This window comes from Chiloscyllium plagiosum, unplaced genomic scaffold, assembly GCF_037043375.1.
Source record: "Chiloscyllium plagiosum isolate Xiang-an unplaced genomic scaffold, Cpla_swu_hap1 HiC_scaffold_27, whole genome shotgun sequence".
In the NCBI taxonomy this organism is placed as follows: domain Eukaryota; kingdom Metazoa; phylum Chordata; class Chondrichthyes; order Orectolobiformes; family Hemiscylliidae; genus Chiloscyllium; species Chiloscyllium plagiosum.
The window spans coordinates 91,077,637-91,101,888 of record NW_028270165.1 but is presented as its reverse complement, the minus strand read 5'-3'; the positions used below and the strand labels follow the sequence as shown (position 1 = coordinate 91,101,888).

The window sequence follows — 24,252 nt, the reverse complement described above, 5'->3', positions numbered from 1 at the left end:
TGATGTCATGTTCCTAACCTCCCTACACTCCAGGTCCTGCACCCTAAAGCTACAGTCTCGGTTCCCATGCCCCTGCAGAGTTAGTTTAAACCCCCCCCCAAAGCACTAGCAAACCTGCCCCCAAGGATACATGTGCCCCTCAGATTCAGGTGTAGACCTGGTTGGGACATCATGTTGAGGTTGTACAGGATGTTGGTGAGGCCACTTTCACAGTACTGAGTACAGTTCTGGTGGCCCTGTAATAGGAAGAATACTATTAGAGAGGGTTTAATAAAGATTTACCAGGATGTTGTACGGACTGGAGTTATAAGAGAGGCTGGGTCTTTATTCACTGGAGCACAGGAGGTTGGGGGGTGGGGGGTGACCTCGTTGAGATTGATAAAATCATGAGGAGTGGAGGTAAGCTGAATAGCAAAGGGCTCTTGCTTAGCGTCGGGGAGCTCAAAACTAGGGGGGCATTTTTTTAATGTGAGGAGAGAGATTTAAAAGGAACCGGAGGGGCAACATTTTGTAAGAGGGTGATTTGCATGTGGAATGACCTTGCTGAGGATGTAGTAGATGCAGGTACAGTGACAACATTGAAACAGCATTCGGATGGGTATATGAATAGAAAGGTTGAGAGGGATATGGGCCAAATGTAGGCAAGTGGGACTGGTTTAGTTTGGAATCCTGGTCGGCATGGACGAATTGGACCGAAGGGTCTGTTTCTGTGCTGCATACCTTTATTGAAACCAGTAGAATTCTGAAAGGGGCTTGACAGGATAGATATAGATAAAATGCTGCTTTGTGCAGAGGGTCATAGAATTCTGACAATGTGGAAGCAGGCCATTCAGCCCATCTATTTCACTCTGGCCCTCTGAACAGTATCCCAGCAATATACAATCCCTTACTCCATATTTCCACCCTAACCTGTACATCCTTGGTCACTATGGGTAACTTAGCACGGCCAATCCTCCCTAACCTACACCCGAATCTATAAATTACCTTCTCAAGAATGTAATTTAAATGCAGAGCTTTTCTAAGAAAAATGTCAGTCTGACTCAACATTGGGACACAGACAGAATTCACACCTATTGTCTCTACTTATAAATAGAGCAACATCTCTTCGAAATGTAGGTTCATTTAGATATAACTGCATCACTTTACATGTGAAGAAATCCCTTTGAATGTGCCCACATCCCTTTGAAATATAATCTCGTCCATTTAAACCTCTTTATTTGCAGAAATACCCGTTAAAATGTCCACGTTCCTTTAAAATGCAGATTGCCCCCTTTCGATATGACGCCGTTCCGTTAGATGTGGGAATATCTGTTTAAATTGAGCCGTGAGCTTTCCCAATGTAGACAGGGCTCCTGGAAACGTGGCAGTGTCCCCCCTGCAGCTGCAGAGCGAGACAGGAGAGTTTGTTTTTGTGAATGAGCAGTTGTAGCGCGAGGTGGCTGTTGCTTGGTGACGGTGAGGCTCCCCAGGCCACGCCCATCCCCCGGCCCGGCCCCGCCCCGCCCATCCCCCGGCCCGGCCCCGCCCCGCCCATCCCCCGGCCCGGCCCCGCCCTCCCCCGGCCCGGCCCCGCCCATCCCCCGGCCCGGCCCCGCCCATCCCCCGGCCCGGCCCCGCCCATCCCCCGTGCAGACGTCACGCGGGGCCGAAGGCGGTTGGGAGGAGAAGTCGCTCGAGCGAGGAAGCGGCGGGAGGGCGGCCGTTAGGAAAATGGCGCCGCGCGGCCCGGGGCAGACACCCGTCACTGGCCGCCGCCGCCTTCCTGGCGCAGCTGCTGTGTCACGGCCACACCGGCCGGCTGTACAGCAGCCAGGAGCCGGTGAGCATTCTGGAGGCGGATGGGGTTAAGGGCCTGCTTGGGAACTCGTCGGCCGCCGGGGTGGTGGAGTTCTACTGGTCGTGGGGCGGCCCCTGTGTCAACTATGGGGCCACCTGGAAGGTACTGGGCCCGGGACGTGAAAGGTGAGGCAGGTTGTGGGGGGGACGGAGGGGAAGGAATGTGGGGCCTGTCCTGTCATAGTGACATTTTACACTCACTTTCCATCGGCTTTTACTGGCGCTTGTGCTGTTTCCCCCTCAGTGTGTGTTTAATCCTTGTGCTGTTTCCCCCTCACTGTGTGTTTAATCCTTGTGCTGTTTACCCCCTCAGTGTGTGTTTAATCCTTGTGCTGTTTCCCCCTCACTGTGTGTTTAATCCTTGTGCTGTTTACCCCCTCAGTGTGTGTTTAATCCTTGTGCTGTTTCCCCCTCACTGTGTGTTTTAATCCTTGTGCTGTTTCCCCCTCACTGTGTTTAATCCTTGTGCTGTTTGCCCCTCACTCTGTGTTTAATCCTTGTGCCGTTTGCCCCTCACTGTTTAATCCTTGTGCTGTTTCCCCCTCAATGTGTGTTTAATCCTTGTGCTGTTTCCCCCTCACTGTGTTTAATCCTTGTGCTGTTTCCCCCTCACTGTGTTTAATCCTTGTGCCGTTTCCCCCTCACTGTGTTTAATCCTTGTGCCGTTTCCCCCTCACTGTGTTTAATCCTTGTGCCGTTTGCCCCTCACTCTGTGTTTAATCCTTGTGCCGTTTGCCCCTCACTCTGTGTTTAATCCTTGTGCCGTTTGCCCCTCACTGTGTGTTTAATCCTTGTGCCGTTTGCCCCTCACTGTGTGTTTAATCCTTGTGCCATTTGCCCCTCACTCTGTGTTTAATCCTTGTGCCGTTTGCCCCTCACTGTGTTTAATCCTTGTGCCGTTTACCCCTCACTGTGTGTTTAATCCTTGTGCCGTTTGCCCTTTGCAGGACCTGTTGAGAATGGTTAGTAAAGCATGTGGTGCACTAAGCCTTGTTAACATGGATATAGTTTGTTATTTGGAAAAGTAGACTTTTTATTATTTAGAGTCATAGAGATGTACAGCACGGAAACAGACCCATTCGGTCCAACCTGTCCATGCCAACCCGATATCCTAAATTAATCTAGTCCCCTTTGCCAGCACTTGACTCATATCCCTCTAAACCCTTTCTATTCATATACCCAGCCAGATACCTTTCAAATGCTGTAAATATACTGGCTTCCACTACTACCTCTGGCAGCTCATTCCATAGATGCACCACCCTATGCATGGAAACGATGCACCCCACGGACCTTTGTGGTCTCACTCTAAGCCTATGCCCTCTAGTTGTGAATCCCACCCCAACACTGAGGAAAAGACTTAAACATTGAGCAGCCAGACAAATGCAAAAGCAATCAAATATTGAGCCACATGGAAAAAAAATTATGGCTGTACCCTTTTTGTTCTCCCATAGGAATTTGGACACTTAAAATCTGTCAATGACACCAGCATTGCTACAGTGTATATTGTGTACACTCCTCAGTGTCAACAAGCAGGGCACACGTTTGCTGGTGTCACCAAAATATTGGGCGTGTTCCTCGCTGTCGGCAGAAAAGGGGCGAGACCTACGTTTGATGGACAAATAAGGAGCACCGGAGGGAGAATTGTCCTCCTGCCATTCGGAGCTTCCCTATTGGTGAATGTGGAAGTTGGACCACGAGGTTCTGAAGCTCCTGCTCCTCCTCTCTCTGAATGAAGTTTGAGCTTCACCTCAGATTGCAACTTCTTTCCTCTGTCCAACATCTGAGAGTACCCACTCTCTTTTCTCACCCCCACTTCCATTTGTATTTCATTCTGAGGTTCAGTTGTTGACTTGGAGCAACTGAAAGGAATGAGAGTGAATCCAGCGAGGGGACAGACTCTGGAAAAGTTAGTCCACGCCTTTGTTCTCAATTGGCAAAATAGACAGACAGGAGACTGAAAGAACGCAGCAAGCCAGGCAGTAACAGGAGGTGGAGAAGTCGAGGGATCTGGTGTACCCTTGTTCAGGTCTGGGGGGGTGGGTCGAGGGAGAGCTGTGGAACAAGGGTGTGCTGGGGGCAGGGTACTGAAGTGGGGAAAGGTGGAGACAGGTAGAAGGTACAATAGACAATAGGTGCAGGAGTCGGCTATTCTGCCCTTCGAGCCAGCACCACCATTCATTGTGATAATGGCTAATCATCCTCAATCAGTATCCTGTTCCTGCCTTATCCCCATAACCTGGTACGACCTGGTTGGTGAATGGGAGGAAGGAATCTAGTTGGCAGGGAAGAGTGGAAGGGGGTGCGATGGGAGATTATTTGAAATTGGAGAACTCAATGTTGAGTCCTCCGGGCTGTTGACTGCTCAGACAGAAGATGAGGTTTTGTTCCTCCAATTTGTGGTTTGGTTTGTTGTGGCAATGGAGGAAGCCAAAGATAGTCATGTCAGAAGGGGAGTGGGAAGGGGCATTAAAATGGGTGGAGACTGGGAAGTCCGCTCAGCCTCTGCGGACCCCTGCTGTGATGCTCAGCAAACCGTTCCCCAAGTTTACGCTCGGTTTCCCCGATGTAGAGAAGACCACAATTGGCAAAGCACAATTATTAGGTGTATTAGCAAGAGGAATTAAGTTCAGAAGTGGGGATGTCTTCCTGCAGTTAGGGGGTCATTGAATATATTCAAGGCTGAGTTCTTCTGATTTTTATGTGAATGTTTATGGGGAAGGCAAGAAAATGGTTTTAAGACTAGTACAGGGCCGAGTTACTGAGCCATGCAGCACAGAAACAGCCCCTTCAGTCCAAATAGTGAAAATGGAGGGACTGATTGTGGGATGGAGATTTTCAGCTTCCAAGGAATAAGAGAGGAAAGAGTTCACTATAAATTAGAATTTATGGGATCCGTTGATGAGCCGAGGAGTGTCAGTTGGAGTTTAATTTAGAGAAATCAGAGGTTTGCATTTTGGTCAAGCAATCCAGGCAGGACTGACACAGTTAAGGGGAGTGTTGCAGAATAAAGAGACCTTGGAATGCTGGAGTCTCAAGTGGACAGAGTATTGAAGGCAACGTTTGGTTTGCTTTCCTTAATTGTTCATAGCATTGAGTATAGGAGTTGTGCGATTATGTTATACACACTTCCCACTCAAACATGTTATCTAACTGCTTAACTGTTTTTAGTGAATATAATCCACACGTCCCGCTGCTGCCATAACGTGATTTGTTTGCAAGCCCTAGCTTTCGGAGTGATTAGATTTATTTTAGATTTTATTACTTAGTGTGGAAACAGGCCCTTCAGTCGAAACCGACCCTTCGAAGAGCAACCCACCCAGACCCATTCCCCAACATTTACCCCCTCACCTAACACTACAGGCAAATTAGCATGGCCACTTCACCGAACCTGCACATCTTTGGACTGTGGGAGGAAACCCACGCAGACACTGGGAGAATGTGCAAACTCCAAACTGACAGTTGCCCGAGGTGGGAATTGAACCCGGATCTCTGGCGCTCTAAAGTGCTGCTGCTGCTGCTTCAGGTGGTTGTGGAGAATAAGATCATTAGACTATTTATAACCAACAGAGTCCAGTTCATGGAGCTGTGATACATTAAACAATTTAAATTAAATCTTCCATCTTTTAGAATGGGGTTCTGTTCTTTGGTATGTTAATCTCAGAACCTGTTTTCAGTAACTTTCTCAAGAACGTAATTTAAATGCAGAGCTTTTCTATCAAAAATGTCAGGCTGACTCGACATTGGGATCCAGACAGAATTCACACCTATTGGTGGGTAGGCTGGGACTTTTTTCACTGGAGCACAGGAGGTTGAAAGGTGAAGGTATCGGGTGCCTCATTAGCAAGTTTGCAGATGGGCATTCAGATTGATGGAATATCAGATAGTGAAGGGGACTGTCAGACGATACAGCAGAATATAGATCGGAGAGTTGGGAAGAGAAATGGCAGATGGAGTTCAATCCAGACAAATGCAAGGTGATGCATTTTGGAAGATGCAATTTAAGAGCGAGCTATACAGTAAATGGAAAGGTCCTGGGGGAAATTGATGTACAGAGAGATCTGGGTGTTCAGGTTGATTGTTCTCTGAAGGTGGCAATGACTGTCAGTAGAGTGGTCAAGGCAGCATACAACACGCGTTCCATCATCGGACGGATTGAGTAAAAGAGCTGGCAGGTCATGTTAAAGTTATATAAGATTTTGGTTTGGTTCATTTGGAATACTGCGTACAATTCCGGTCGCCAGATTTCCAAAAGGATGTGGATACTTTTGGAGAGAGTGCAGAGGAGGTTCACCAGGATGTTGCCTGTTATGGAGAGCGCGAGCTATGAGGAGAGGTTGAGTAGATTAGGATTATTTTCATTGGAAATAAGGAGGTTCGGAGGGGTCCTGATTGAGGCCGAAAAACCATGAGGGGTGTAGACAGGGGTGGACAGGAAGAATTATTTTCCCAGAGGGCAAGACTTAATTACTCAGTGTCACGAGTTCAAAGTGAGAGGGGAAAGGTTTGAGGAAGATATACATGAAAAGTTCTTTACACTGAGGGTGGTGGGTGCCTCGAATGCATCGCCAGCGGAGGTAGTAGGGTTGGGATCGATAGCATCATTTAAGATGTATCTAGACAGATACATGAATGGGCAAGGAGCAGGGGGATACAGATCCTTAGAAAATAGGCGGCAGGTTTAGATAGAGTATCTCGATCAGCATAGCCTTGGAGGGCTGAAGGGCCTGTTCCTGTGCTGTAAGGTTCTTTGTTCTCTTTATAGAAGTTCACAAAACCATGAGGGGCATAGATAAGGTGAACGGCATGTGTCGTTTCAAGATTAGGGAGCAAATTAAGGTGAGAGGAGAAAGACTTAAAAAACACAGGAGGAGCACCTTTTTTTAAACAGTGGTTTGTGTGGAATGAATGTCCAGAGGAAATGGTGGATGCAGGTTGAGTAACGACGTTTAAAAGACATTTGGATAAGTACATGAATAGGAAAGGTTCAGGGGGATATGGGGCAAACACAGGCAGGTGGGACTAGTTTAGTTTGTGAATATAGTCAGCATGGACTAGTTGGGCTGAAGGGTCTGTTTCTGTGCTGTATGACTCTGTAACTGTTCTGTACTGGTCTTGAAACCATTTTACTTGCCTTCCCCCATAAACATCCACTTCATGGTTGTTCTAAAATCAGATGAACTCAGCCTTGAATATATTCAATGACCCCCTAACTGCAGGAAGACATCCCGACTTCTGAAATCAATTCCTCTTGCTAATATACCTGTTGCCTGGCTGATTGCTTGCTGCATCCGTCTGACAACTGGCAGTGACTGGTGTGGAAGGACGCTGAGGCCACGTTTTACATCCACACATCATTCCTAAGGAAGGGCTCGTGCCTGAAACGTCGATTCTCCTGCTCCTCAGATGCTGCCTGACCTCGTGTGCTTTTCCAGTGCCACACTTTTCGACTCTCATCTCCAGCATCTGCAGTCTTCACTTTGTCCACATCCCAATATGTCACCATTTAAACAACGTACCTCCTTACAGCAGTTATTTTTTCATAACCAAGGCTATAACTTCACACTGTGGGCCTGCATTTGCTGTGCGTTTGCCAATTGAGACACAGACCTGGACCAACGTTTCCCGACTCTGTCCCTTCCCTAGATTCACTCGCTTTCTTTTCAGTTGCTGCAAGTCAACAATTTAACCCCAGAATGAAAAAAATGAAATGGTAAAGACAGTGCCGTACTCACAGATGGCGGATAGAGGAAGGAAGTTGCAGTCTGAGGTGAAGCTCGATCTTCATTTGGAGAGGAGCAACAGCATCAGCTTCAGAACCTGATGGTCCATCTTCCGCATTCAGACAATTGGGGAGCTCTGATTGGCAGGAGGACCAGGCTCCTTGTCTGGCTTCTCATTGGTCCATTTAAAGAAGGGTTTGCACTGTTTCTGCAGACAGAGCATGCGGGGCTTTTGCTGAACCAGCATAGAGTCAGAAGTGTACAGCATGGAAACAGACCCTTCGGTCCAACCCGTCCATGCCGACCAGATATCCCAACCCAATCCAGTCCCGCTCCTCAACACCTGGCCCACATCCCTCCAAACCTTTCCTATTCATATACCCATTCAAATGCGTCTTAATTGTTGCATTCGTACCAGCCTCCACCACTCCCTCATTGCATACACGCACTACGCTCTGTGAGAAAATATTGCCCCGTAGGTCTCTTTTACATTTTTTCCCTCTCACCTGAAATCTATGCCCTCAAGTTCTGGGCTCCCCAACCCAAGGGAAAAAACTTTGTCTATTTATCTTGTCCATGCCCCTCATAATTTTTTAAACCTTTATAAGGTCACCCCTCAGCCTCTGACAATCCAGCCTATTCAGCCTTCCCCTCTGACTGTACCTCTTATGCTCGCATCCAAATCATGTATATAAGTGGCACTCCACTGGTCGCAGGTCTCCAGTCTGAAAAACAACCCTCCACCACCACCCTCTGTCTTCTACCTTTGAGCCAGTTCTGTGTCCAAATGGCTAGTTCTCTCTGTATTCCTTGAGATCTCACCTTGCTAATCAGTCTCCTACGGGGAACCTTGTCAAACGCCTTACTGAAGTCCATACACATCACATTACTACTCTGCCTTCCTCAATCCTGTTTGTAACTTCCTCAAAAAACTCAATCAAGTTTGAGAGACATGATTTCCCACACACAAAACCATGTTGACTGTCCCTAATCTTTCCTTGTCTTTTCAAATACATGTACATCCTCTCCCTCAGGATTCCCTCCAACAATGTGCCCACCACTGACGTCAGGCTCACTGGTCTAAAGTTCCCTGGCATGTCCTTACCACCCTTAAACAGTGGTACCATGTTAGCCAACCTCTAGTCTTCTGGCATCTCACCTGACATGCACAGTATGCTGTATGGAGATGCTGTTCCTGATGTATTTAAAGTGTCCAACTGCCACAATTTCTACCCCCCACTAGTCACTTGGCATCACCGTGCAGGCTCCTCGCTATTTTTGATGTTCATGTTACCTAGAACCCTCAGATTATATCAATCTCAATGAGGTCACCCCTCAACCTCCTGTGCTCCAGTGAAGAGATTCTCAGCCTCTCCTTATAATCAAACCCTCCAGTCTTGGTAATATCCTGGTGAATCTTTACTGAACCCTCTGTAATAGTATTTTTCCTATTACAGGGCCACCAGAAACGTTCTCAGTACTCTTCAAGTGGCTTCACCGACATCCTGTACAAATTCTAAATGATGTCCCAACTCCTTTATTTAATGGTGTGGACAAATAAGGTAAGTGTGCTGAATGCCTTCTGAAGCACCCTTCCAACCAGTGATGCAACTTTCAATGAAGTATGTACCTGAACCCCCCCCCCCCATATCCCTCTGTACAAGTCCTGCCCTTATTTTAGGAAAATGCAATCCCTCACTTTTATCAGTACCTCTCTCATACACACGCTCTCTCTCAGATGTACACACACCCTCTTACAGGCTTCTCCTCAATCACACTACCTTTACAAAGCATGTGCACATATACTCTCTCACGTGCGCACGCGCAAACACACACATAACGATGGGGTGCATTTGCAGAATTATATTTACAGATATATTCAACTTTGCACAAAAAGCACACAACATGCAGGTCGTCAATCCATGTAATATTTTATAAATTCCTAGTTTGGAAATAGTACCAGTCTGATTTAAGATTGGGATACTGACACACCTTTCATGCATTGTCTGGGCTGAGATGTCACTAGTTTCAAAAAAAAAAACCTTAAGTGATCTTGAGAATATGACTGAATAGTAGTACTGCGATGTACACATTAATGAAATAAAACCTGCAACCCATTCTAAAAGATGAAAGACTTAACAGCAATCTACATTTGTCAATATATCATATCAGTTGCATGACACTGTGACCTTTTGCTCTTAACTGTGTCTTATGATCCTGCTCCACAGTTACCCGATGAAGGAGCAGCGCTCCGAAAGCTAGTGCTTCCAAATAAACCTGTTGAACTATAACCCGGTGTTGTGATTTTTAAACCGTGTCCCACCTCGTCCAACAGCAGCACCTCCACCTCCTTTCTAATGAACACAGCCCACACTTCCCAGTGCTGCCAGTAAACTGCCGCTGAAACAATGCAGTGCCTGCACTCCCGAAAAATGTAAACTTCTAACGAAACCAGCTACTCAGTCACTGCTCCATCTGATATACAACATTGGAAACTTAATGCAGGAGGCTGCAAGAAAGGAGCAGCTTTAAAACAAAAACCGCTTGGAGCTCTAAGCTTTCAATGAGAGTCTGAGTCCGGCAGAATGTTCATGTAACCTTTATTGTGTCCCAACATTGTTACAGCTTCAGTTGCCCCCAGCAAAAAGGCAGAGAAAGAGTAGATGTTTGTTAGACAGCTCAACAACAGGGGGAGGAGCAAGGGGCGGGGCAAGGCCAACAGCAGGCCCCCGCACTACGCCTGCATTGCCTTGCACAGTTTACAAAAATCCCTTCCCCTTCAGAGACTCCAAACAGTGTGGGAGCAGGCCACTCGGCCCAAAGACTACACACTGATCCTCCGAAGGGTAACCCACCCACGCAATTCCCCTGCCCGTATTGCTCAACATTTACCCGTGACTAATACACCTAACCTGCACATCCCTGTGCATGATATCCCAACCCAATCTCGTCCCACCTGCCAGCACGGGGCCCATATCCCTCCAGTTGCTTTTTAAGTGTTGTAATTGTACCAGCCTCCACCACTTCCTCTGGCAGCTCATTCCGTACATGTACCACCCTCTAAATGAAAAGGTTGCCTCTTAGGTCTCTTTCATATCTTTCCCCACTCACTGTAAACCTATGCCCTCTATTTCTGGACTCTCCCACCTCAGGGAAAAGACTTTGTCTATCTATCCTATCCATGCCCCTCATGATTTCATAACCTTCTATAAGGTCACCCCTCAGCCTCTGACGCTCCAGGGAAAACAGCCCCAGTCTGTTCTGTCTCTCCCTATAGCTCAAATCTTCCAGTCTTGGCAACATCCTTGTAAATCTTTTCTGAACCCTTAAGTTTCACAAATTCTTTCTGATAGAAAGGAAACCAGAATTGCACGCAATATCCCAACTGTACAGCAGTAACATGACCTCCCAACTCCTGTACTCAATATTCTGACCAAATAAAGGAAAGCATACAAAACACCATCTTCACTATCATATCAACCTGTGACTCCACTTTCAAGGAGCTATGAACTTGCACTCCAAGGTCTCTTTGTTCAGCAACACCCCCTAGGACCTTACCATTAAGTGTATCAGTCCTGCTAAGATTTGCTTTCCCAAAATGCAGCACCTCACATTTATCTAAATTAAACTCCATTTGCCACTTCTCAGTCCATTGGCCCATCTGATCAAGATCCCATTGTAATCTGAGGTAACCTCCTTCGCTGTCCACTACACCTCCAATTTTGGTGTCATCAGCAAACTTACTTACTATACCACTTATGCTCACATCCAAAAAGTAGTGGGCTCATTATCTATTTTCCAAGTGGAATTGACAATATATTACATGTATTGACTGCCTGCAGATTGTGCAGTCTTTCAGCAAAGTAGAATGTTTAGGGTGCAGGTTTGCTCGCTGAGCTGTCGGTTTGATATCTAGACGTTTCATTACCTGGCTTGTTAACATCATCAGTGGTGACCTCCAAGTGAAGCGAAGCTGTTGTCTCCTACTTTGTATTTATATGTTTGTTCTGGATGGGGTTCCTAGGATTTGTGGTGATATCAAAGTTATGAAGAGAGATACATATTTTGTTTAACCAAATACAATGGCAGTGCAGAGAAGTTCAGAAAAGGGCAATAAATATTTACTTTTTACCCCTCATTCAACTCATTCAAGAATTTCAAATTGAATCTGAGCGAACTTGAGAGCAAATGGCAACATTCGTTTGTTAATAGACTCACCATAAATTATGAAAGATCACTTTTATCTAAGTCACAATGTTTAATCCCAAATGGAGCAATTAAGTGCAAAAGTTACTTTCAACCATTTAATAAAACACTGCAAATTTTATTTCATATGAAAATACATTCATTTTATAATTTGGATAAGATCTTTACAAAGGAAATATACTAAACAAAATAGCTTTCCTGAGTATCAATATTGACAACAGTTATGCAGCTATTATTTGGCAACTAATTGAAATGATTTCAGAATAAATGAGCTGCTTCATTATTATACATTGAGATATTGCATATCTTGGCTCTCATCCAAGTATTCTCCGAAGGAAAAAATGCATCTGGATAGGGACATGAATAGGAAAAATTCAGAGGGATATGGGCCAAATGTTGGCAAATGGGTCACTAGATTAATTTAGGATATCTGGTTGGCCTGGACTGAAGGGTTTGTTTCTGTGTGCTCATTATAGATGCCCCTCTTCTGGGATCCCCATACCAGCTGTTATTTTCATGAAATAATCTGACAATTGTTGACTTCCATCAACCTATTCCATCTGGAGAAAATTCCTCTCTCTGCAAAGTGTGGTTCACGTTGGCAAATTCAATCCTCCTCCGGTCCTCAGGAACACAATCTATAATGCGCAACGTTCTCAATACCTGTTTAACGTTCAGTGGGGAAACTATTTTCGGTCCAACTGTTACACACAATTCCTCAGAAATGTTTTTGGCAAATGTACTGCTCCCACGAGAGCTCGTGGGCCCACAGTTCAAATGCTTTTAACAGCTTTTTTTCTCATTTCCCCGCCTTCCCAGGATGCAGAATTTCTCCCACCAGAAATTGTTTGTCCTGAAAAAAATCCAGCAGGAACATGATTGTGGAGCTATCAGTAAAAAGGCTTCATATGGGTCAACCAAGGTTAGAAATGGAAGAACATCTCTGTTCAAAGTTACTGTTCGTTTGCCCCTTCAAAATTCCTTGAATTTAAGGTGTTTCATTGTAGCATTTAATTATGATCCATTAAAAGCAACATCCAGTCTCATCTGAGTGAGGAACCGACTCAACAATCGAAATAACTTTTCTGTCTGCTCTTGAGATGTGACATCCTCACCCTCTCTCTGTTGATGCAACAGGATTACCAGAGCTGGAAGTACCACTCTCAGAATACAATTGCTGATCAACAGTTTACTTCTGTTGCTTCACATAAGGATTTAAAAGCTGCTAGCCTGATCTCGCACAAAGCACATAAACAAACTGTTCACCCGTGCCTGCACAGAGGAGAAATTGCACTTGGAATAGATCACAAAATAAGAACTGTTACCAGTGCTACAACTCATGTGTTTCCCACGGACAAAGTAAACATCACACAACACCAGGTTATAATCCAGCAGGTTTGTTTGGAAGCACTGGCTTTCGGAGCGCCGCTCCTTCATCAGGTGGTTGTGGAGAATGAGATCATGATCACAATTTATATCCAAAGGAGTCTAGCGTCATGGAAATGTGACACATCAAACAGTTTTAGATTAAATCCTTCATCTTTTAGAATAGGTTTCTGCTCTTTGGTTTGTTAATCCCAGAACTTCTTTTTTGTTACCTTCTCAAGAATGTCATTCAAATGCAGAGCTTTTCTAACAATGAGTGTGAATTCTGTCTGTGCCCGAATGTTGAGTCAGACTCACATTTTTCTTAGAGAAAAACTCTACGTTTAAATTACATTTTTGAGAAGGTAATTTACAGATTAGGGTGTAAAGGTTAGGGTGGATAGGTTGTGCTACATTACCCATAGTGACCAGGGATGTGAAACTTAGGGTGGATTGGCCATGGGAAATACGGAGTAAGGGGGTGGGTATGTGTGGGATGCTCTTCAGAGGGCCAGTGTGGAATAGATGGGCTGAATGGCCTGTTTCCACATTGTTGGGATTCTATGACTCCCACCACAAAGGAGCATTTTATCTGCATCAATCCTGTCAAGCTCCTTTCAGAATTCTACTGGTTTCAATAAGATCACTTCTGGTTCAGAGAGGTAGACAGCACAGAAATAGACCCTTCGGTCCAACTCATCCATGGCGACCAGGATTCCCAAACTAAACTAGTCCCACTTACCTGCGTTTGGCCCATATCCCTCTAAACCTTTCTATTCATGTACCCATCCAAATGTCGTTTAGACTTTGTAAACGTACCTGCATTGACCACATCCTCAGCAAGTTCATTCCACGTGTAAACCGCCCTCTGTCAAAACGTTGCCCCTCAGGTTCCTTTTAAATCTCTCTCCTCTCACTTTAAAGAAATATGCCCCCTAGTCTTGAGCTACCCTACGCTAAGGAAGAGCCCTTTGCTATTCACCTGACCTCCACTCCTCGTGATTTTATCAATCTCAATCATGTCACCTCCCAAACTCCTGTGCTCCAGTGAATAAAGTCCCAGCCCCTCCTTATTACTCGAACCCTTCCAGTCCTGGCAACATCCTGGTAGGGGAAACTCCTCAATCCACAAACAACTTATTTATATAGGCCCACAGAATGCTCTTCACCCAGAGGCAGTAGTATGTTATTCCTCTCTATCAGGACATGACTTACTTGCCCCGTCCCCAGTCCCCGATTCCAATCTATTCATCAGAATTTCTACTGCCGACCCTGCGAAGAGAAATATCACTTTCCAATGTCTCTGGTCTGTGTATACAAACAGCTGGTGAAACACTGGCTGGGGTACAGCAGGCCTTATGTGGCACATGGACCTGGAATGGAACCCTTCCCTAGCGCATTTATAGGCCTTTTCTCTTTTCAGAATCTGATACTGTCACCAAGACCATGTACAATAGAGCTAAGGGAGAGTCCAATGGGAACAGCATTCTGAGGACCATTGTCTCCCATACAGTGCGAGTGCTCGAGTCACTTGGCCCATTTTTTACAACACTCAAGCAACTCCTCTTGCAAAACATCAACCCTTTACTCCTGTAGACCTGACCAGACCCCCTGCTGTAACATTTCAGTAACCGATTTTGACAAACTCTCCCTAATATACACCAAACCAGACTATTATTTCTTCAGCTAAGGTAAAACTACCAAATTCCTTGTCCTTGATGGCAAAGATGTCCCTCATAAAGTCATTATCGGAGCCCTTGTTCCCACAACAGTACCTTGTCCTGGCCAGTCATCGTACCAGCACCCACCACTTCCTCTGGCAGCTCACGCCATCGCTCAAGCGACTCCACGTTGAAAGCGTCTGGTCTGGTGCACCAGATGACATCAGGATAATCTCAGATCATTCCAGATCGCATCGATACTCAGTCAGTGGCTTTCCCGATCAGGATGTTGTACGTGATCAAACAGGTCAGTGGTAGGCGATCCCCCACCTCTTAGTTCAAGTATCTCTACGAGAACTCCCTTGCTGGAGGGTCCCTTGGAGACACTTCAACTGGACTTCATTGAGTTGGAGAAATGAGTTGAGTTGCTATAAATATGTTTTTCTTATTGTTGATGTCTTTTCGAAGTGGATTGGAGCCTACCCTCCTCCTAACGCTACTGCTGAGACTGTGGTGAAGAGTTTGTTTAGCTCGGACAATGGTCCACACTTTGTAGGTAATATTAACGGAGAACTCTGTTCCCAGCTTTGTATTTGTCGGCAACTGCATGGTGCTTATCATCCTCAGGCGGCCGGCCTTATTCAATGTTTTAACCAGACTCAAGACTAAACTTGCCAAATTAATGGCAGAGTCTGGCCTCTCCTGGTTATGCTAATCCCTATGGCCTTATTCCAGATGCGATCCATGTCTGCGAGCAAGACACGACTGTCTCCAGCTGAGAGTCTCTCTGATCACCCCTTCCGTACCCCTTGGAACGATTCGGCTCCCTTCTCAGTCCACTTCCACCACATGACCGAAGCACTGATTGGTTATGTTCTTGCTCTAACTAGTTTTATGCGTGCCTTTCACTCCCAGGAGCGTGCGGCCTACAGCGATGTTCCCTCCCTTTCAGCCTCGTCACGGGTAGAGCCTGGTTCGTTGGTGCTTGTCAAGAACTGGACTGGCAAAGTTCTCCATCCTCGTTGAGATGGCCCCTTCCAGGTTTTACTTCTCACCCCTACAGCGGTCACAGTCGTTGGGTGCTCAGCTTGGGTCCACCTGCACCATTGTAAATTGATTGACCGCACCAATCAAAAGGGGGGAAGAGGAGGAGAGAATCCTGGAATCCCAACAAAAGGAGTGACTCTGTCCATTTGGGTTTTTGAATCTTGCTGTTGTTCTAATGTTAATCTTATTACAGACACTTGAACTAAGAGGAGGGACATGTGGGGGATCGCTTATCTCCTCACCTTTCTGATCACGTACAACATCCTGATGGGGAAAGCCACTAAGTATGGATGCAACCAGGAATAATCAGAGATTATCCACCACCCATGCTGAGGAGATGTCATCCAGTGCACCGGACCAGACGCCTTTGACGTGTGGAACGTGATGAAGATTGATTATTGCAATGGACTCTTACATCAGAAAGACCAGATGGTCCATCTGGACAGTAGAAATCAGTGGGAGTTACCATGTCATTACCATTTTTTTTAATTTTACCTGCAGACGCAAGCCGAGTGAGGATAAAAATGCTCAACCACGTTATTATGGTAAATATTTTAAGGACGCCAAGGAACACCATCCCTTTTTGCAGGACGGGCCGACTCGAGAAAAGGGAAGCCTGACAGGGAAAACTCCTCAATCCACAAACAACTTATTGATACAGGCCCACAGAACGCTCTTCACCCCAGGGGCAGTAGTATGTTACTCATCTCTATCGGGAGATGACTTACTTGCCCCATCCCCAGTCCCGGATTCCATTCTATTCATCAGACGTCCTGCTGCCGACCCTGCGCAGAGAGATATCACTTTCCAATACCTCTGGTCTGTGTATACAAACAGCTGGTGTAACAGAGGCTGGGGTACAGCAGGCCTTATGCGGCACATGGACCTGGAACGGAACCCTTTCCTTGTGCATTTATAGGCCTTTTCTCTTTTCAGAACCTGATACTGTCACCAAGACCATGTACAATAGAGCTAAGGGAGAGCCCAATGGGAACAGCATTCTGAGGACCATTGTCTCCCATACAGTGCGAGTGCTCGAGTCACTTGGCCCATTTTTTACAGAGCTCAAGCAACTCCTCTTGCAAAACGTCAACCCTTTCCTCCTGTTGACCTGACCAGACTTCCTGCTGTAACATTTCAGTAATCGATTTTGACAAACTCTCCCTAATATACACCAAACCAGACTATTATATCTTCAGCTAAGGTAAAGCTACCAATTTCCTTGTCCTTGATGGCAAAGATGTCCCTCATAACGTCACTATCAGAGCCCTTGTTCCCACAACAGTACCTTGTCATGGCAAGTGGACAAGTCGATGGAACCTCCATCTGAGGGGGATGCAGCGGTCGGTCTCAGCCAGCCTTGCTCCAACTGGAAGGATCCCAAGGGACTGGGTGACAATACAGGACACCCGATAGGCTGGGGAATCCAGAGTACCCTGAGGTTGGAAGGATCGGCAGGGGTGACAAGTCAACAGAACCGCAATTCCCTCTTTGATGGCCTGACCTTTCGAGGAAATAAGACTCAAGAGGCTCTGGAACAGAGTAAACTGGGATTATCAGACCTGTGTCTTTACTCTGTGCAGAATCGGTATGTCTTAGACGATATACTCCTCCAGGAGGGTGAGGTCTGCACCATTGTCCAAGATAAATGCACTACGGGCATTCCCAATCTCACTGGCAATATTACTAAGATACAAGAAGAGATCCAGGTATTCCTTGACAGAATGACTGAAGGGACCAGTTGGGGAAACTGCAGATCGGGCTGATGGTACAATTGGCTTATCAATGGATTAGTGGTGCTGGAAGAGCACAGCAATTCAGGCAGCATCCGAGGACAGGCAAAATCGACGTTTCGGGCAAAAGCCCTTCATCAGGAATTTAAAAAAAAATTTTAGCTATGTCTGTTTGTCGGTATTGGTATTGTTAGGTATTTAATTGCTTGGCTTATGAAGTCCCTTAGTGATATAGATTTGCCCCAGAAGATGTTCCTTTTGCGATCTGATGGCTCACCCACACGTGTCAATGGTGATGATAAATATGACCAGATGAGCTGCGAAGATGGTGGTGCCGCTCTACGGGATGTTGATGGCTGGACCACCTTGAAGGGCATTCGTTTGGACTAGCCTTCTCTTTCAGTGATCGTGGTGCAATCAAAGGGAGGCGTGAGGGTGTGGGCATCTGGGTGATAATGTCTATAGCCTTAAAACTTGCCTTTAAACATTCAGACTAAAATGTAATGCTGAATTATTAAGTACATTTACTGCACTAGAAAATAAACAGACAGGAAGCCTCAGAAAGAGGAGAGAACTTAAAGATAGGGACACCTGGGCTCACCAAGTGATAACAGGATGTTGTAAGGCAATTAAGAACGTTTGCCTCAGCATCGGTGAATCTGTGTGAACAGGACCCCAAGTGATAACATTCACAGCCGTTCCCTTGTGAGACCATTTTAGTGCTGAGGCTGTTGAATCCCGTAGAAAATTAACTCTTAGTGTATATCTGCACTGGATTGAAATGAATTGCATTTTGGGACTTTCTGATGATGTTGAGTAGCCATTACTGGTTATTAAATACAACCTCTAAAAGGAAATATTGATAAAGCTTGACCTTACTTGCTGCAGCCGAGGCTCCAGCGGAGGAAACAGGCCACGGCATACTTCCGGTTTTGGGATAGCCACGCCCCCTCCTCGGCCAAGGCGACACCTAAATCCCGTCCGTTCCGAAAGCAGCTCATAAACAACGCCCATTCGGGACAAAGCCCCGCCTCTGGGAAACAAACCTCTCACCCCATTGCGCACCAAACCCCACGCATTCACCGTGGTCCCTGCGCAACCTCCCACAAAACCGCGTGCCTCCAGGCGAGACGGGCTGCACCGCCCGCTGAGCCTCGCCAATTAGCACGCGACCCTCTCACGAGACACGCCCTGCCCCAAAGCCCGCCCTCCCGAATTGAACCCAGGGCTCTGGCGCTGTGAGGCATCAGTGCTAACCACAAAAAAAACATTTTCTGTTTTTCAGCGGCAGCTGCATCCCAGGAGTGGGGAGTCACTGATTTGAGGTTTTAAATTTGAACTCAGACAGCAGAGGTTCCTGGGAGAGGAGGGACGACTTATTTGTATTTCCTTCTTGCTGTATCAGTCAGTGGGTACTGTTGAGGGGGGAAAACGACCTACCTGGGGTATGCACTGGGGCCCAGGTCTCTGGCACAGAACTGTCCCTGTTGCACCTGAAGGGAAGGAAGGAAACGAGAAGAGTGTTCGTCTTTGGGGACTCAATAGTTAAAGGGTCAGATAGAAGGCTTGTTGGGAACGAACAAGACTCGCGGTTAGTGTGTTGCCTCCCAGGTGCGTGAAGTCTCGGATCGTATCTTTGGGGTCCTGAAGGGAGAGGGCTTCCAACCACAAGTCATGGTCCATGAAGGTACCAACGACCTAGGTAGAAATGTGACAAACAGAACTAACGCACCAAATCAATCAGCCTGAGACAAAGCCTTCGAAACAAGAACAATTTATAATAGTCTTGCAAGTATCGGACTCTTCTGCAATCAAGCAGAAATGCGCGCCGAAACAGAGCATGTTAGCTTTCTTATTCAGTTTACAAGTTGCGGGATCACGCCTCCCTTTTCCCATCCTATCATTAGCCGATTACCTCACTTGTTAGTTATTTGTATAATGTTCCCCTTCATTTCCCCCACTACACCCCCTCACCTGGTGGTGCTATTCGGGTGGGTTTAAACTAGCTCAGCGGGGGATGGGAACCGGGGGTTGCAGCTGTAGTGCACAGGAGGATGAGAGTAGGAAGGACAGGGGCTAATGTGGGCTGAGGTTTGAAACTGGAGCGGAGAGGTCACACTGCTTGGAGTTTTTTTTATACGCCTCCGCAGAGTTCCAGGGAGGGAGAAGAGAGGATTAGCAAAATTATTCTAGGTAGGAGTGAAAGAAACAGGGTGGTCATTATGGGGGACTTTTACTTCCCCAACATTGACTGGAAATGCTTTCACTCTAGTACGTTGTATGGATCAGTTTTTGCCCAGTGTGTGCAGGAGAGTTTTCTGACACAGTATGTCGAAGGGCCGACAAGAGGGGTGGTCACTCTGGATCTGGTGCTTGGTAATGAACCAGGCCAGGTGTTTGATTTAGTGGAAGGTGAACACTTTGGAGAGAGTGACCATAATTCAGTTCGGTTTCATTTAGCGATGTAAAGGGATAGGAACATGCCACAGGTCAAGAGTTATCCATGGGGCAAGGGCAATTATAATGCAATTAGGCAAGACTTGGGATGCAAAGAATAGGGTAGCAAAATGCAGGGGATGGGAACAATTGAAGTGTGGAGCTGGTTTAAGGAAAAGATATTGTGTGTCCTTGACAGGTATGTCCCTGTCAGGCAGGGAGGAAGTGATAAGGTAAGGGAACCGTGGTTTACAAGATAAATTGCATCTCTTGTTACAAAGAAGGAGGAGGCTTATGTGTTGATGAGGCAAGATGGTTCAGATGAGGCGATAGAGAGTTACAGATCAGGTAGGAAGGATTTAAACAGAGTTAAGAGCAAAGAGAGGACATGAGCAGTCTTTAACACATAAAGGAAAACCCTAAAGCTTTCTATAGGTATGTAAGGAATAAAAGGATGATTAGGGTAGGAGTAGGGCCAGTCAAAGACAGAAGTGGGAAGTTGAGTGTGGGCCCTGTGGAGATTGGAGACGTGTTAATGAATATCTTCACTCAGGAAACGGAGAATATTGTAGAGAAGAATGAGGTACGAGATATTAGACTCGAAAGGATCGAGGTTAGTTGCACACAGGTGTTATCAATTCTAGGAGTGAAAGTAGACAAGTGCCCTGGACCGGATGGTATTTATCCAAGGATTCTCTGGGAAGCGAAGGAGGAGATAGCAGAGCCTTTGGCTTTGATATTTGAGTCGTCATTGTCTACAGGTTTAGTACCAGAGTGGAGGATTGCAAAAGTTGTGTCCTTGTTCAAGAATTGCAGCAGAGATGACCCAGGTAATTATAGACCAATGAGCCTTACGTCTGTTGAAGGAAAGCTTTTGGAAAGGAACATGAGAGATAGGATTTATAATCATCCAGCAAACAACAATTTGATTTCAGATCGTCAACATGGTTTCATCAAGGGCAGATCGTCTCTCACAAACCTCATTGGGTTTTTTGAGAAAGTGACCAAGCAGGTAGATGAAGGTAGGGCAGTTGACGTGGTGTACATGGACCTCTGAAAAGCCTTTGATAAAGTTCCACATGGTATGCTGTTGGAGTAAATGCAGAGGCATAGGATTGAGGGTGATTTAGCAGTTTGGATTACAAACTGGGCTTTCTGAAAGAAGGCAGCGTGTGGTGGTTTATGGAAAATATTCAGCCTGGAGTCCGGTTACTAGTGGTGTGCCACAAGGCTCTGTTTTGGGACTACTGCGGTTTGTCGTTTTTTAAATGGCTGAGACACAGGCATATGTGGATGGATTAGTAAATTTGCAGACGAAACTAACGTTAGTGGAGTACTGGACAGTTTGGAAGAATGTTACAGGTTGCAGGGGGACTTGGATTAAACTGCAGAATTGGTTTGAGAGGTGGCAAATGGAGTTCCCCTGCAACCTGTACAAATTGAGGGGTGATAGATTTAAGACAGATGTCAGAGGCAAGTTCTTTATGCAGAGAGTGGTAAGGGCGTGGAATGCCCTACCTGCGAAGGTAGTCAACTCTGCCACATTAGGGAGATTTAAACAATCCTTAGATTAGCGCGTGGTTGATTTTGCGATAGTGTCGGGGAACGAACTGAGAATAGTTCACAGGTCGGTGCAACATCGAGGGCCGAAGGGCCTGTTCTGCGCTGTATTGTTCTATGTTCTAAACTTAGTGCAGGAGGCTGAACGAAATGAGCAGCTTTAAAACAAAACCTCTTGGAGCTCAAAGCTTTCAATGAGAGTCTGAGCCCGGTGGCAAGTTCAGGTAACCTTTATTGCAACCCAACTTTGTTACAGCTTTAGATTCCCCCAGCAAAGAGGCAGAGAAAAAGTATCTGCCTTTTGAACAGCTCAAGGTCAAAGTACACACACCACACCTCCCCTCCCCCGCCCACCACCACCACACTTCCCCTCCTCACCACGCTGTCTTTACTATTGGCCAGCACCAAGTTGTCCCGTTGTAATCGGATCCTTGGTACAGCCGTAACCCGGAGGAAGTATTGCCTCACTCCGCAATTTCAACCCATACCCTGTGTCCAAGTAAGTTTCTCCCCGCTCATTTGCCAGGAAGGGGCAGTGTAGAGTCAACCAGACTGCTGTGGGTCTGGAATCACGTGTAGGCCAGACTGGGTAAAGGATGCAGCTGGAACGACTGAGTGAATCCTTTCCCACAATGGCTGTTCCCTTCCCTCACAAGGGAGAGAGTGAATCAGATGGGGGCTTTCTCCCCCGCACCACCCCCTCCCTCTGCCATCTGTCGTGGCGGGATTCGAACCCGAGAGTCCCCGGAACCGGGCTGATAGTCCAATCGATAATGACACTCGGCCGTCACTCCTTCAATCCCCCTGCAATGGCATGTGAACTCGCTGGTGCTTCCGCAGTTTGGAGGAGTAGGTGAAGCCCTTCCCGCACTGAGAGCAGGTGAATGGCCTCTCCCCCGTGTGGACCCGCAGGTGGGTCAGCAGGTTGAAGGAGGTGGTGAAGCCCTTCCCGCACTGAGAGCAGGTGAAGGGCCTCTCCCCCGTGTGGATCCGCTGGTGGCTCTGCAGGTTGAAGGAGGTGGTGAAGCCCTTCCCGCACTGAGAGCAGGTGAACGGCCTCTCCCCGGTGTGGACACGCTGGTGGGTCAGCAAGGAGGAAGATGTGCTGAAGGCCTTCCCGCACTCGGGGCAGCTGAAGGGCCTCTCCCCCGTGTGGATCCGCTGGTGGGTCTGGAGGTAGGAGGAGAAGGTGAAGCCCTTCCCGCACTGAGAGCAGGTGAACGGCCTCTCCCCGGTGTGGACCCGCTGGTGCCTCAGCAGGGAGGAAGATGTGCTGAAGGCCTTCCCGCACTCGGGGCAGCTGAAGGGCCTCTCCCCCGTGTGGACCCGCTGGTGCGTCCGCAGTTTGGAGGAGGAGGTGAAGGCCTTACCGCACTGAGAGCAGGTGAACGGCCTCTCCCCCGTGTGGACATGCTGGTGGGTCAGCAGGGAGGAAGATGTCCTGAAGGCCTTCCCGCACTGAGAGCAGCTGAAGGGCCTCTCACCCCTGTGGATCCACTGGTGGCTCTGCAGGTTGGAGGAGCAGGAGAAGCCCTTCCCACACTGAAAGCAGGTGAACGGCCTCTCCCCGGTGTGGACCCGCTGGTGGGCCAAGAGGTGGGAGGATGTGCTGAAGGCCTTCCCGCAGTCGGTGCAGGGAAATGGCCTCTCCCCGGTGTGACTGCGCTGATGAATCTCCAGGACAGACGGGAAACGGAAGCCTTTCCCACAGTCGCCACACTTCCACGGTTCCTCCACAGGGCGGGATTCCTCAGGTTTCTCCATGGCCACAGCTTCAGCTGCTCACAAACACGTGCAGAGCCCCTTCCTGCCGTGAAATCCCCTTTCCAGGCCGTATTACTGTTTCTGGCTCCACGCACAGTGCGCTGCAACAGTGGAGTCTCTCGTCCAGTCCCACTGATGCGGAAAACGTCCTCAAACAGGAACCAAAAAGCGTTGATCCCTTTCACAGAAATCACAGTCAAAAACCGTTGTGTTCCCGATGGATTGAGTGACTGTCAGACATTGACATCAAAGTGAGGACTGCAGACGCTGGAGAGTCAGTTGAAAAATGTGGCGCTGAAAAAGTACAGCAGGTCAGGCAGCATCCAAGGAGCAGGAGAGTCAATGTTTTGGGCATAAGCCCTTCATCTGTTGATTTTGAAACTTCAGTCTTCAGATTTTCAAATACTGTGCAAAAAGAGATTACAAAAGTCATCACGATCAGTGCAGGGTAGAAATTCTGAACAAGCAATTCTATTTTGTGGAATATTCTTTTGTTGTTCCACAAAATTGAAAGCACCATCCCACTCTCTCTCCCCCTCTGTTCTCACTCCGCTCTAACTAATTCTCCTGAAGGTGCTGATTCAGGATCTTAGAGGGGCAGAAAAAGCAAAAACATCAAGACTGACATCTCTCCGAATTTTGGATACCTCCACCTGAAAGTTAATATCTTTCACAACGCTGGGATCCTGCTGAGAGTGAGCAGGTCTGATTTTGGGAAGCAAAAATAAAAGTATCAATTCAGGGTGAACCTGCAATGCAGCTTCTTGAGGAAGGACCAGACACAAAATGGTTAACGACCCCGAGAAGGTGGGAGCAAAATGAGACATCAAGGCATTAACACCAACACACTTCAGTCAAACTCTTCTGCTCCCAGTCAGGGCAAAACATGCTCTAAACATCCAACCTTCACAACTACACTTCTGC

At 47.0% G+C, this 24,252-nt stretch overlaps 1 protein-coding gene across 1 annotated transcript in view; it reads right to left on the bottom strand.

Annotated features, from left to right (window-relative positions):
• LOC148144987 (uncharacterized) overlaps nt 1-24,252 on the bottom strand; it is a 518,924-nt gene that overhangs the window by 85,844 nt on the left and 408,828 nt on the right. Inside the window, exon 5 of the mRNA XM_087975452.1 lies at nt 22,381-23,733. Within this exon, the coding sequence (XP_087831578.1) occupies nt 22,381-23,328 (948 nt within the window). The 5' untranslated portion in view covers nt 23,329-23,733. The remainder of the gene's footprint in view (nt 1-22,380; nt 23,734-24,252) is intronic.